At 43.9% G+C, this 14,823-nt stretch overlaps 1 protein-coding gene across 2 annotated transcripts in view; it reads right to left on the bottom strand.

Annotated features, from left to right (window-relative positions):
• Positions 1–2,284: 2,284 nt before the first annotated feature.
• The window catches only part of COPS4 (COP9 signalosome subunit 4), a 31,897-nt gene continuing 19,358 nt past the window's right edge, over positions 2,285–14,823 (bottom strand). The window contains exons 6-10 of one of the 2 annotated variants that reach the window (XM_040967001.1): positions 14,567–14,717; positions 9,915–10,085; positions 8,479–8,594; positions 6,494–6,578; positions 2,285–2,777 (exon numbers count right to left, since the gene is read on the bottom strand). In XM_040967001.1, the coding sequence (XP_040822935.1) occupies positions 2,644–2,777; positions 6,494–6,578; positions 8,479–8,594; positions 9,915–10,085; positions 14,567–14,717 (657 nt within the window). In that variant the 3' untranslated portion in view covers positions 2,285–2,643. The remainder of the gene's footprint in view (positions 2,778–6,493; positions 6,579–8,478; positions 8,595–9,914; positions 10,086–14,566; positions 14,718–14,823) is intronic. The other variant, XM_040967002.1, reaches the window with a different exon arrangement.

The raw sequence follows: 14,823 nt of genomic DNA, 5'->3' as shown, positions 1-14,823 counted from the left end.
GATCTATGGCTGGGAACAGGCCTGGTTGGGGAGCTAAAAGGACACCTTGGCTGGGTTGGGGTTCCCACTGGTGAGTGCAGGGGCCAGAGTGGGGGCTGCATTCTGGTCTGGACATGGGTCTGGACATAGTCTGGACATAGTCTCCCTTGGTGCACGTGTGGACTGGGGCTGGGTGTACCAAGCCAGGCTAGACTCCAGCACCAACTGGTGCTTGTGAAAACCAAGGTAGGTGTAGGGTGGATTAGTCTAAGTCTCTGCCCCTACAGAACCATGTGTGAGCTGTGTCTAGGTATGGACAAGCCTTAGCTGGGCTGAAACATCCAACAGTAAGAACTGGAATGGATTAAAATTTAAAAAAAAAAAAACTGGAATGGATTGAAGGCCAATGAGGAAAGGCCACTGTTACTGCCAGGACAGGAGGTGGACTAAGTAGAGCTGGCCCAAGGACCCACCGGTATGCACAAGATCTGACACTGGGAGAGGTTCTGATGGAGGAGCTTGGTAAACTTCTCTGTCAAGACACAATCCCTGCAAGTGAGCGCAAGAACCAAGACAGTGAGCAGCCCAGACCAGACCAGGGAAAGATACCCACATTTGGCATAGACCGGGGGCAGACCACGTTGAACCAGTTCACATCACCCACTGGCAAATAGGAACATCAGAACAGAGTGTGGGAGGCCAGGTTTGGTTGCAACACATACTAGTACACAATATGGCTGGGACGGGGGACCTGCTGGGCTGGGCTAGACTGTAACCCCCACCAGCATCAGCTGGAATTGGAGGGGTGGGGGAGAGGCCATGCTGGGCAAGGTGAGCCATGCCAGACTAGGCCTCAGCACCAAACCAGCCACATGAGAACCAGGCGGGGAGAAGGCAAAGTAGTTAGAGGGAAGGTGGAGGGCTGCCCTGCTGGATCACCACTCCCACTGGAGAGTGGTAGCTGGAATGGGGACAGACCAGACCAGGCAGGGCTACAACACCTGTGAGCCTCATGTGAGCTAGATAAAGGAAAAGCCAGGCTAGGTTGATTGTTCCTACTGGTACAAGCATAAATCAGAGTGGGTGAGGATTGGTTGGACTTTCCCGTAGCATCAGCTGACAGAGGCTGGCACTGGGGGCTAATTCTGTCAAATTAAACTGCAGAACCACCTAGAGTGCATGATCTGGGAATGTCCCAGTAGGAAAATAGTGAACACCTCCCTCTTGGGTTACCAAGGTTACCACTCCCATTGGTGAACATGAAAATTAGGACTGCGGCAGGGGTGGCTACACAGAACTGCACCAGCAAGCATGTGTGTGGGCTGGAAAGTAGGGCTGATCGGGTTGAACTAGGCTTCAATGCCCATTGACATGTATAAGAGTTAAATGGGATGTGGGACAGACTGGACAAGTCTGCTGCCCATACTGGCAAGCACGGGAACCATGGTAAGGGGCAGGCCTGGTGGGGGTAATTGGGAGTTGCCCCAACTAGGCTGCAGCTCCCACTGGTTTGTGTGAGGGCCAAGTGTGAGGTGGGCAGAATCAGGCCTGACTGCAATACCCATTGGTTCGTGTGGAAGACAGAGCTGGAAACAGAACTGACCCAGCAATTGCAACCACCAGCATGTGCATAAGTTGATTGGGGAGACGGACTGTGCTGGACCCTGTACTGGCATGCACACACAAGAATCAGGTCTAGGATCACCTCAGACAAAGTTTCTTTGGGGATCCCTCCAACTGAATTGCTGATCTCAGAACCCCAGTCATGAAGAGAGTTGCAGGTTCCATGGTCTGACCATGGAGTCCATGTGTCAAAGCTGAGCCTCCTCAGTGGCTCAGACGGAGCAGTGGACGGCATATCCAGGTTCACATGGAGGATATGGCAGTCCACTGAAGCCTGTAGAGGATACCTGGTACAACAGAGGACAGAACAAATTGATCATCTACCCCAGCCAAGTGTTGGAAGTGAAAATCTGGGCAAACAGAGTCTAAGATGGACTATGTCTACCAGTGGATTCTGAATAGATTTCATCATGCTTGGCATGGTGAGATTGGAAGCAATTCAGATTTGTTGAACTATCCAAATCACTTGAGCAATGTCCTCAGAGCATGCCCCATATCAGGGACCCTAGGATGGGTGGGAGGTTGGATGGGGCTTCTCCCTTTATCTCCCTCCTTACCTCAGATACACAAAAAATGTGGAAACAATGATCTTACCCACTTTCCTGTAACCCTTGACCCCTTGTGCCCTAATCAACAATGTAAAGATTATCAAAATAATAAATTTTAAAAAGTACTACTTTTATTTGGCTCATCTCTCGATTTATTAGAATAATCACATTTGGAGAGGCACAAAGCACTTAAATTTTACATGACTACAAAGTTATCACAAAGCCCAAACTTTCTAGCCACAGGCATTTCACCCACTCCATTAAAAAAAAAAACCTTCAAAACATCCGTTTTTAATGCACAGAGACCCAGAATACATGGAAACTATGTTGTTTTCAATGCTTGTACATCCTGTTCTAATACCATCTGGAAAGGGAATCCAGCATAAAAGGGGTTGAAATGTCTAAGGTCGCGATGCAAATGCTTTGGAGAGAGAAATGAAACGGCCCTGCGTGAAGAGGAACGTGTAGTGTGCAATGCAGACACTCCGCGGGGTCACTGGGCCATCTGCGCCTCCATGGCCTGCGCTGTCCACTCCGGGGCTGTCTGGCTGATCTTCTCCAAGAGGTTATTCACCTGGAAACACAGGGACTGGATCTGTTTGTCCCAGGTTGGCAGGGCTTCCCGGGCTGAAGAAAAAAGAAAAGAATGCACAAAATTGAAATTGCTTCTTTGTATTCCTAAGAAAATACGAGTTAAAAGCAAAATACAGCAGTTGTATTTTTTTTAAATTACAGTTTATTATGAAACCCTTAGCTAAAAAAGCTAAATTAATTTTTTCATTTCATTTCATGAAAGACATACAGAGAGAAGGAGAGACAGAGAAAGATTTTCCATCTGCTGGCCTACTTCCCAAGCAGCTGCAACAGCCAGAGCTGAGCTGATCTGAAGCCAGGAGCCAGGAGCTCCTCCATGGTCTCCCACGTGGGTTGAGGGCCTTGCATCCTCTATTGGAAGGGAAGTGGAGAAGCCGGGACACAGAGCGGCACCCTTGGATGCAAGGCAAGGATTCAGCTACTAGGTCATCGTGCCAAGCCCAAGCTAACCTAAGAAAAGGACTCAAAAAACTGAAAAAACAATGTGACACAAAAACTAAAAACATACACACACCAAGATATGTGTTTCTATTATTAACAGAAAGAACTAATCAGCCAACTTCAACCACCACAACAAAAAGACAGCCTCATGGCAGGGGTCTCCTTTGCATCAATACTGATGCATCAGCCATTGCCACCCACTTGGCAAGACCAGTTACATATTCAAGGTTGTCTCTACTTGACTCTCAAGGATAAATCTAACAGTTAATTATAAAAGAACAAAAACAGAACACATCTTGGACCCTCTATTTTTTTTTTTCCTTATGCCAGTAATATGTGATTAGAGAAGAAAAACTGGGAAACGATTGTGGTGTAGCACATAAAGCTACTTCCTGCAACAGCGGCATCCCACATGGACACCAGTTTGTGTCTGGCTGCTCCACTTCTCATTCAGTTCCCTACTAAAGTTCCTGGGAAAAACAACAGAAGATTGCCCAACCACCTGGAAAGTGCAAGATGCAGGGCCTAGTAGGGAAATTGTGGGCACCTCTCTTAATGGACTACAGCTCCCACCCATCAACATGCAAACCAGGGCTGGGGAAAACCCGGCTGGACAGGCAGTGGCACCCGCTGGCATGAATGTGGGATGGACAGCGGGGTTGGGCAGACTGAGCTAGGCTCCAACATCACTGATGTATACGAGAGCCGAACGGGATGCAGGATGGACTGTACCATCATGCACAGGAAACAGGGTTGAAGTGGGCCTGCTGGGGGTCAATGAGGGCCGCCCCAAACTAGACTGGAGTTCCCTGCTTATGTGTATGAAGGCCAAGTGTGTGGTAGGCAGGGATTGGCTGGGCCATGGCACCCACTGGTTTATGTATAAAATGAGGCTGGAGACAGAAATGACCAGGTGACAGCAACTACTAGTGTGTGTGTAAGCTGATGTGAGTAACAGAGCTGGACCTTGCATCGGCTGGCACACAGGAATCAAGTCCTGGGTCACTTCTGGTGAGGTTTCTTTGAAAAAAGAAGACAGCCCAAGTTCTTAGGCCAGTACCCATGCAGGAGAAGCAGGCAAAGTTCCTTGCTTCAACTGGGAACAGGAGCAGCCATTGCAGGCATCTGCAGAGTGAGCCAGTAATGCTCTTAAGAAATGCTCTTGAAACTCTTGTCTTGCCCTCTCTAACTAAATGTTTCAAAGTAAACAAAGAAAAAAAAAAAGGAAAACTCATCAATTTTCTGAATATATAAAAACACTATTAAAATATCAGTCCTTGCCTCCTAATATAAAGAAATTGCAAGGGTCAATGTCGTGACATAGCAATGTAGAGCCAGGGCCTACACCTGTGGTCTCCTATATGGGCACTGCTTTGAGTGTCAGATGTCCCACTGCTGAACTAGTTGTTAGTGGCTTAGGGAAAGCAGCAGATGATGGCCTAGGTACTTGGGATCCTGCCACCCGCAAGAGAAATATGGATGGAGTTCCTGACTTAGTCTGGCCCAGCCTCAGCCACTGTAGCCATCTGGGGAGTGAACCAGAGTCTCTCTCTCACTCTCATTCTCTCTCTCTTGAAAGAAAGGGAGAGGGAACAAGAGATCTCCATGTGCGACTCACCAGCCCAAATGATGACAACGGCCAGGACTGGGCTGATCCAAAGGTGGGAGGTTTCTCCTGGGCACAGGGCCCAAGAACCTGAGCTACATTCTGCTGCTTTCCCACACTGCAAGCAGGGAGCTGGACCAGAAGTGAACAGCTGGAACTAGTAGTTCCCATATGGAATTAGCCTTAGCCTGGTATACCATCGTGCTGGCCTCTATAACTCTCAAATAAATAAATACAACTTATTTTTTTTTTAGAAAAATAAATTCTAAAGAAAATCTCTCTTTATTTTTGTTTTCTAATCAGAACAAAACTATTAAGGCTAGGGACTGGTGCTGTGGAGTAGCACACTAAACCTCTGCTTATGATGCTGGAATCCCAAATGGACACTGGATCAAGTCCTGGCTATTCTACTTCTAATCCAACTCCCTGCTTGTGGACAGCGCAAGACGGCTCAAGTACTTGGCCCCTGCAGTCTCAAAGGAGACACAGAAATTCCTTGTTCCTGGATTTGGATTGGCTCAGCTCTGGCCATTTGCAGCCACCTGGGGAGTGGTGGAAGATCTTTCTCTCTGTCTCTCTTTCTCTCAGTAAATCTACCTTTCCAATAAAAATAAATCTTTTTTAAAAATTATGTTTTTGGTGAGGGTGATGAGACAGGGATTAGAGAATCAAGTTCAAGGACTGCAGAGAGAGATGGAAATTAACTCCCTCATAAAAAGAAGAAATAAAAACATATCTTATATTTAGAGGCTTATTCGTGTGAGGAAGTTGAAAACATTTTACACTGATAAACGATTTTTTTTTCTGGTGTTGTTAAACAGAAAATAAGACTCTCTGCAGAAGGAACAGTCAGAAACAAAATCTGACATGACACTGTCATTGCAAAAGGAAGGAAACGAGCATATTAGAGGACTATGTCAACAACTCTATTGCACACAGTGCTGAGCAGCTAGGAGCTGGGACTCGCAGCAGTAGTCGGCCTGTGTCTTCCCTTCTCCAACACTACTCAACAGAGCACAGGTTCACTCAAGGTGAAGTTCTGTGAGTAGCTGGAACAAAGTCAACAGGCAGCTAAGTGTTTGTGGGGTATCCGTAACAAAAGGAACTGAAGGGTTGGCTGATAAGAAGGATGTCAAAGAATCAAGAGAGCACATCTCCAATGCGATCAAGGAAAAGCACTGAAATGGTATAACTGAGACAGAGTGCTGAAGGACCGGGAAAAGATGGTGGCCAGAGTGAGATGTTTCAAAGTGAAACTTGCAAGTGGGACAGTCCTAGACACAACAAGGTCCAGGGTGTGCAGGTAGCGGGAATAAGGAGCTGAGATGACACTGGACCAAGAGAGAGTCAAGAAAACCACTGACCTGCGTGACTTCATGAGTTTAACGAACTGCTGTGAGGAGGCAGTAAACCATCCATTGCACATGCCCAGTATGTGATAAGGGATCAATGAATGTTTGCCAAGCAAATGAATGAACTGATGCAACAATCTGAATTTCAAAACTTTCTTAGCAAAGAAAATGCAGCATTAAGTTAGCTGAGGAATGAACTTAAAAATTATTTCAAACTATTCCTTTTGGAAAAAAAAAATTGTATTCCAGTTATTTTTAAGACTGCATCAAAATACTTTATCAATTCATATTTCAACCATAAACATAATAACTCACTAACCATTACAACAGAAACACACAAAACGTCTTACTTTCAAAGTGAACTATTCCATCAATCTGATCAATAAATCCATTCATGCGTCCTTCTGTTATCATTTGAGATGCTATTTTTTCTGCCTAAAAAAAAATGTTTTTCAGAAATTTTAAGTATTGTAGAACAATTATTCACATTTGATAAGAGAATTCACTTTAACTTACAATTGTCTTCATTTGACATTCATTACAAGAATCCATCTTATTTGAAGTTAACTGGGACTTGCTGATTTTATTGTGAGGCTGTGGATGAGAATCCAGCCCTGGGGCTGATGTTGTAACAGGTGAGACCACCCTCTGCAATGCAGCATCCCATGTGAAGCACTAGTTCAAGTCCCAGTTGGTCCAGTAATGATCCAGCTCCCTGGCCTGGGACAGTAATGCACGATGGCCAAAACTTGGGCTGCTCTATCTGCACGGTAGACGGGGATGAAGTTCTTGGCTCCCAGCTTTGGTCTGGCCCAGCTCCGTCCATTCAGTGGCCATCTGGGGAGTGATCCAGTGAGCGGAAGATCTCTGTCTCTATCTCCACATTCCTCAACTCTACTTTTCAAATCAATAAAATAGGGTCGGGTGGCGTGGCCTGATGGCTGGGGTCCTCGCCTTGAACACGCTGGGATCTCATGTGGGTGCCGGTTCTAATCCTGGCAGCTCCACTTCCCATCCAGCTCCCTGCTTGTGGCCTGAGAAAGCAGTCGAGGATGGCCCAGAACCTTGGGACCCTGTACCCGTGTGGGAGACCTGAAGGAAGTTCCTAGCTCCTGGCTCCAGATTAGCTCAGCACCAGCCGTTGTGCTCACTTGGGGAATGAATCATCAGAGGATCTTCCTCTCTCTTTCCTCCTCTCTGTATATATGACTTTGTAATAAAAATAAATAAATCTTTTAAAAAAATCAGTAAAAGAATTTTTTTAATCTAGCTCTTTTATCAAGTTTCTGCTCTGTTCAGAATGAAACAATTCTTTTTTTTGGATCCATATCTCCAAAAGAAAAACTGTATTAAAAAAACCTTTAGTTTTTCCTATTGTATTTCATTTCATGGTCTGCATTATTAAACACTTCAGAGAACTCTTTTAAGTAATATTTTTAAGAAAATATGAAAATGTGACTTGGTCATTCATTAGTTCTAGTCATCTTCACCGTCCATCTTTTCTTTTTTAATATTTTTTAAAGATTTATTTATTTTTATTGAAAGTCAGATATACAGAGAGGAGGAAAGACAGAGAAAGATCTTCCATCCGATGATTTACTCCCCAAGTGACTGCAACAGCCGGTATTGCGCCGACCCGAAGCTGGGAGCCAGAGCACTTCAGGTCTCCCACGCGAGTGCAGGGTCCCAAGGCTTTGGGTTGACCTCGACTGCTTTCCCAGGCCACAGGCAGGGAGCTGAATGGAAACCGGCAACTTAATGGGATCCCGGCACATCCAAGGTGAGGATTTCAGCCAATAGGCCTCTGCGCCAGGCCCTTTAGCATCAATGATAAACTACTTCTAAATAAACTGTGACTAGCATTTATTGTTAAAAAATATGTTCACTAAAAATATATTAATTTAATTTCTGTGCCGATCATACCTCAAAGCCTAAAAAGAAAGAATCTTTTAACTGTAACTTAAGCTGTAGTCCCCAAAGTGCTCTACCTCTTTCAAGGTGCAGTGGATCTGTACATATAGAAGAACTGTTAGAAGATGTTAAATTAAAATTTCAGTATCAGAAAAATACAGTGTGACTACAATGAGTTTAAGGTTTGCTAGTTAGGAAAAAGTAAGACTGAGTACTTATTTTGAGGCTCTTACACGTAATTTTTGCTATCGCTGCCAACATCTAGCAATTACGTAATCCTCAGTTTTCTCTTTATTTTGTCTCTTAACTTTCCTTTTACTGATACATATATAAAAAGAAAAAAAAAATCCTTAGCATGAGTTCACAGGGCTAAGAAGTAAAACATGTTTAATAAATAACTTTTTTGTTTACAGAAAGAAAATACCTTAGCTGCAGGGATCTCCAAAAGAGCTCCGAGTTCCTCAAAGGTAATGTTATTGTATAACTTGCTTGCAGACAGCAAATTGTGCTCAATAACAGCTCTGTCCAAGATGCTAGAACCTTCGTAGTACAAATAAAACAGTTTCAAGTTTGAAACTAGTTTTACACGCAACAAGATGCACCTTTTTCCTGAAAATATCTAGGTATGTCATCTCATATTCATGTTTATTCCCATGATCAAAATCTTAAAGCATATCTAGAAGATGAGTGCTTGGCAAGGGCCTGCCAGGGGAAAGGTCTGACCTCAGAGATGGGTTTTGCCTCGGTGGACTGTCTCCTTCCCACCTTCCCTCTTCCTGCTCCCAGCACAGACATTCAGCAGCAGCACAGTTACCACAGAGCTTCTTCCAGCAGCTTGATCAAGTTCCTGTTCTTCCGGACACTCCACAAGCACCTTACTCTAATCCCGCCCAGCTAGCTCCGTTATCGCTCCTAGAGGACAGTGCAGTGCAAACACCAGAGTCCCTCAGACCACACGGGGACCGAGATGAAGCTCTTGGTTCCTGGCTTCGGAATGGCCAAGCAGGGCAGCTGCAGCCATTTGGGGAGTGAACCAATAGGTTGAAGATCTCTCTCTCTCTCTGTAATTATGCCTTTCAAATAAATAAGACAAACCTTTAAGAAGGGGTGCTGGAGGGGCTACAAGAGTACCGTTTTTGCTAGGCATTGCTGTGATTTGCATTTATTACTATTGCTGTGACTCTTAGGACTCAAATCTTTGTAACTTAATCCCTCAAAGATCTCTGGTAACAGTATTTGAGAGGTAGGACCTTTGGATGAAGACCGCTTTGTCTCTGTGGGCAGATTAATCCATTCCCGAGTCAAGAGTTACCAAGGGGAGTGGCTTTGTTCTAAGTGTAAGCTCAGAAACTGACATGTTAATCCCGTCAGGTCATGAGATGCCTTCAATCAATGTGTGACGTAACTAGAAGGCCCCCACCAGATGCTGAGCAGCTTTGAGCACCATGCTTTTGGATTTCCTTCTTGACAGAACTTGTTTTGTTATTGGCAACACTTTACACTCAGAAACCCAGGACAGATGATTATGGCAAATTTTGCTCTATCTAAAATAGAGTTGAACAATTACAAGCTATAATCTGATGCTTAACATTTAGTAAATCGTAATGTGTTTGAATTTTGAAAAAAGGATATTATAAGTATAGTATATATATTTTTCCCTTAGTCTCCAAAAAAATCCATTCTTTCACAAACGTTGTCTGATAGAACTATTTTTATGCTGCACATCACTTCAGTGAGCATTTCTTTTTTCATCAGAGAGTGTTACACAGAAATAAAGACACCAATACATTTCCAATGTAACCTGCTTTCCAATAGTCTGTACCTAAATGTTCGGAACCACCTGTAAGACCTGGGTATTACCATCAGCTGTGGTTGCTTTCTGGTGAGGCATCAGCATAGCAGCAAACTCCTGAAGTTGATTTCCTCTGATGATCCTATCCAGGTACATTTTCTCTAGAATTCCGTAAGCAGCAAGTTGCTGGCACCTTTCATCCTTAAAAAGAGTAGCGAGCATTCGAGAACGTTGCTGTCCTAGGGGAAACAAATGAGCACCCAATATCTTTAATGTTCCTTCAATGGAAAATGATCTATCAGATGGCATCAATTCTGCCTTACACCGTAGTCCGTACATGTTATTCACAGTAACTGTGACTTGCTGTCCCTGTGTATGTCTGCAAACAGCCGGTGGAAGCCCTGCAAGTGCTGCCTGAAGGACTACTGAGGGGTTCTCAGGCAGGTACACCCAAAGGCAGGAGCTGCACGTAACAGGAGTCAAGCCGAAGCCCTATGTGAGAGCCAGCAACAACTCCCAAATGCTCAACTGGATGGAAGTACCTGTGGTTTCTATCTTGACCTTATTTGTATTTCTACAATGATTATACATTTCACTTGAATAATATAAAAATTATTAATGATAAATATTGCTCTCATAGGAACTTAATTAGTTTTAGTTTATACTTTCAACAGCCTTTACAGGAAAATGGATGGCATTTCAAAAACTGAAATAACAGAGTACTAGCAACAAACTCTCCCTTTTAAAACAGTTTAAGTTCTGTATGTTGGGGGCGGGGGGAGCCTATTGTAGTGACACCCAGCAGTAACAAGAGCATCTACCATTCCTTCTTGGTATGCCATTCAAATGGACTTAAGGAATTCTTGAAAAGTAGACGATTTCAAGCACGGGGCAGTGAAAACATAAGACGAGCCTAGACATCCTCTCAAGCAGGAATGCAGGGAGATTTTCAAAGATTAACTGATTCTAACACGGGATAAATAAGATAACTCATTCTGGCCATGTGAATAGCAATTTAAGCCACTGCCCCCAGCCCCGACATCCATATAGGGGCTGATTTGAGTTCCAATCCATTTTCCTGCTACATAACTGGGAAAGTGGAGAATGTTAGCCCCTGTGTTGGTGCCCTTGCAGCCACATGGGAGACCCAGAAAAAGATCCTGGTTCCTGGCCTTGGTGTGACCCAGCTCTGGCCTTTGTTGTCAGCTGGGGAGTAAACCAGTGGATTGAAGATTGCTCTCCTTCTGTCTAACTCTACCTTTCAAATAAATAAATACTTAACTACACAAGAATATTTGTAACAGTATTATTACCCAAAGGTGATAGGGTAGTTTATTACATAATGAATCCTATATAACAGTCAAAATGAAGGGAATACAATCACAGATAACAATACTGATAAATTTAAAAAGTTGAGCAAAAACAATCAAGTAGCCAGCAGTAGGGCATAGCATGTTTTCATCACCAGCATCCCATATCGGCATTGGTGCAAGTCCTAGCTGCTCTACTTTGATTTAGTTCCCTGCTAATGTACGTGGGAAAAGCAGCGGAGGATGCCCCAGGTGCCTGTGCCCCTGCACGTCCATGGGAGGCCCAGCATAAACCTCTGGTTCCAGCCATGGCCGCTGTGGCCACCTGAGGAATGAACTAGTGGATGGAAGATCTCTCTCCAATTCTCCCTCTCTGCAACACTGACTTTCAAATGAACAAATCTTTAAAGAGAAATACACTATCTGGTTTCATTTATATGAAAATAAGAAGCAGGTCAAACCAATCTATCAGTAATTATCCTTGAGAAGGTTGAGGAGCGGAGACTAATATCCAAGAAAAAACATGAATGGGGCCATTGCCACTGCATAACACATTGAACCTCCAACTGAAGTCCCATGTGAGCACCAGTTCAAGTCTCGGCTGCTCCACTTGCAATCCAACTCCCTGCTGCTGTGCCTGGAAAGCAGTGAAAGATGGCCCAAATTTTTGGATCCCGGCACCCACATGGAAGACCCAGAGGAAACTCTAGCATCCTGGCTTTGAATTGGGAGAGCTCCTGCCATTACAAACATTTGCAGAGTGAAACAGCAGACAAAAGAGCTCTTTATTTCTCTGTCTCCTCTTCTCTCAATAAAAATCTGCCCTTCAAATAAAAATTTTAAAATCTTTCAAAAAAAATAACAAAACAAGGAGGGCTTCGGGTGGCAGTAATACATTGCTTCTTGTTCTGGATGCTTGTTCTACAGAGGTCTTCATCAAGTTTTGGTATGTGTGCAGAAAAATCATAGAAAAGAGTACATAGGGCCCAGCGGCGTGGCCTAGCGGCTAAAGTCCTCGCCTTGAACACTCCGGAATCTCATATGGGCGCTGGTTCTAATCCTAGCAGCTCCACTTCCCATCCAGCTCCCTGCTTACGGCCTGGGAAACCAGTCGAGGACGGCCCAAAGCCTTGGGACCCTGCACCCGTGTGGGAGACCCGGAAGAGGTTCCTGCATCCTGGCTTCAGCTCGGAATAGCATCAGCCGTTGTGCTCAATTGGGGAATGAATCATCCGATGGAAGATGTTCCTCTCTGTCTCTCCTCCTCTCTGTATATCTGACTTTCCAATAAAAATAAATAAATCTTAAAAAAAAAGAAAAGAAAAGAGTACATAGTGATACCAAGAAAAAAAGGAGAGAAAAGAGCAGCTCATGCACTAGGTCAAAATTACTAATCACCATTCTGCAACTTACAAGGCAATGAATGATTCAGACAAGTAACACAAAAGAGGTGGAAAGCAAGATTCCTACAGAGTATCAAGCAGCACCCCATAAATTACTACTAAATGCCAAAAGAAAATGTCCCCTTTCCATGGAGTCTATCACAACCAATGATCAGACTGCATCACTACTGTGCTCACATCTCTGCTGTGATGCGCTCCAAGTACATGGCTTCATTATGAAATATTCAGAAAATATTCGGAAAATTTTTATTTTCTGGGGTCAGTGTTGTGGCATGGTGAGTGTGCCACCAACATCCTAAACGGACACTATCTTACGTCCCATCTGTTCCAATTATGATCCTACCTGTTTGCTGTTAATAGTCTGGAAAATGGCTTAAACATTTGGATCCCTGCACTCACATGAAGGCCCAGATGAAACTCCTGGCTCCTGGCACTGACCCTAGCAGCCATTCACTTCCTAAGTAAGCCAACAGACGAAAGATCTATCTTTCCCAATCTTACCACATAACTCCACCACACAAATAAACATTTAGATCTTAAAAAAAAAATCACATTGACTCAACTAGCTGATCCTCCACCCTGCAAGTGCCAGCATCTCACACATATGGGTGCTGGTTCATGTCCCAGGTGCTCCACCTCCCATTCAGCTCCCTGCTTGTGGCCTGGAAAAGCAGTAAAGGACAGCTCAATGCCTTGAGACTCTGTGCCCATGTGGGAGACCTGGAAGAAGCTCCTGGCTCCTGACTTCAGATTGGTTCAGCTCTGGCCACTGCAGTCATTTAAAGAGTGAATCAGTAGATGTAACATCTTTCTGTATCTTCTTCTATTGGTATAATGTGCCTTTCTAATAAAAATAAATAAATCTTAAAAAAAAAAAAGGAAGGAAGGAAAGAAAGAAAAATCATATCCTGAATCTAATCTAACCTTTGGGTAATTTCCAATTCACCAGAAATGCATGATTAAGAGATAAGCAAACAATATATATCAAATAAATTTGGAATAAAGGGTCTTTAACACAATTTCTTGAACTATCTAAAAAGTGGCAGTATTATTTTAAAAGCCAGAAATCTATGCTAGACTCTTTCTAAATAGATATTCTAAATGCCATGCAAAACTGGTTCTCCTTGTTCAGCAGACAACTACAAGCATACTGCTGGGGACTGGCATTTGTACTACAGCAGGCTCAGCACCACCCTGATGCTGTTTCCCCATATATGTGCCAGTTCAGGGTCCAGCTGCTGCACTACCAATTCAGTTCTCTGCTCTAGTGCCTGGGAAAGCAGCAGAAGATGGTCCAAATGTGTGGACTCCTGCCATCCACATGGGAAAGCTAAAAGAAACTCCCGGCTCCAGCCTGGAAGCTTTTTTTTTTTCAAAGATTTATTTTTTATTGGAAAAGCAGATATATAAAAAGAAGAGAAAGACAGATTTCCATCTGCTGGTTCACTTCCCAAGCGGCTACAGCTGCCAGAGCTGAGCTGATCCTAAGTCAGGATCTAGGAGCCTCTTCTGGGTCTCCCACGCGGGTGCAGTGTTCCAAGGCTTTGGGTCATCCTCAACTGCTTTCCCAGGCAGCAAGCAGGGATCTGGATGGGAAGTGGGGGCCTCTGGGATGAGAACCAAAGTTCATACAGGATGTCGGCACATGCAAGGTGGGGCCTTTAGCCACTAGTCTATGGTGTCAGCCCCAATAAATATCTTCTTAAAAAGTAAAGATTTATAAGTAAATTTAAGCAAGCAATAGACAAAACTTCTCACCCCGTTTCTTGTGGGAGGCGCAGGTTAGAGACAATAACTAGAAGGAAACAGGTGGTTGAAAAATTAAACTCTAATACAACAATTCTTCAAAGAGGCCCCTACGATCTTTCCAAGGAACCAGAGCAGTCAACACTATTTTATATCAACACCCCTTGAAAGACAGTTTCTTGCTAGATTTTCTAATATTAGCCAACATGAAGTTATTAAACCAAAGATCACTGTTGGTTTAAGCCTAAACGACAGGCTTACCTGCTGAAGCAAGGATGGTACAGTGCAGAGCATGCTTTAAGGCCTCTAGTCTTTCACTTTCATGGACTATTGTCTTGTAAGAGAGCTCATTGTACCTTTGTGCAGCTTCTATGAACTTTCTTCTATAATCAAGAACTCGTGCATAGCATACCTAAAGGGAGAACATGTTTTAATTAAGGAGAAAATAGAAAAGAAAAATAAAATACGCAAATTCCAAATCACTTGTATGACAGCATTTAGCAGATGTTTCGGGTTAT

This window comes from Ochotona curzoniae, unplaced genomic scaffold (genome assembly GCF_017591425.1).
Source record: "Ochotona curzoniae isolate NIBS_2020 unplaced genomic scaffold, NIBS_Ocur_1.0 scaffold_4506, whole genome shotgun sequence".
Classification (NCBI taxonomy): Eukaryota; Metazoa; Chordata; class Mammalia; order Lagomorpha; family Ochotonidae; genus Ochotona; species Ochotona curzoniae.
Note: the sequence above shows the minus strand (reverse complement) of the source record. Positions and strands in the feature narration are given on the sequence as shown.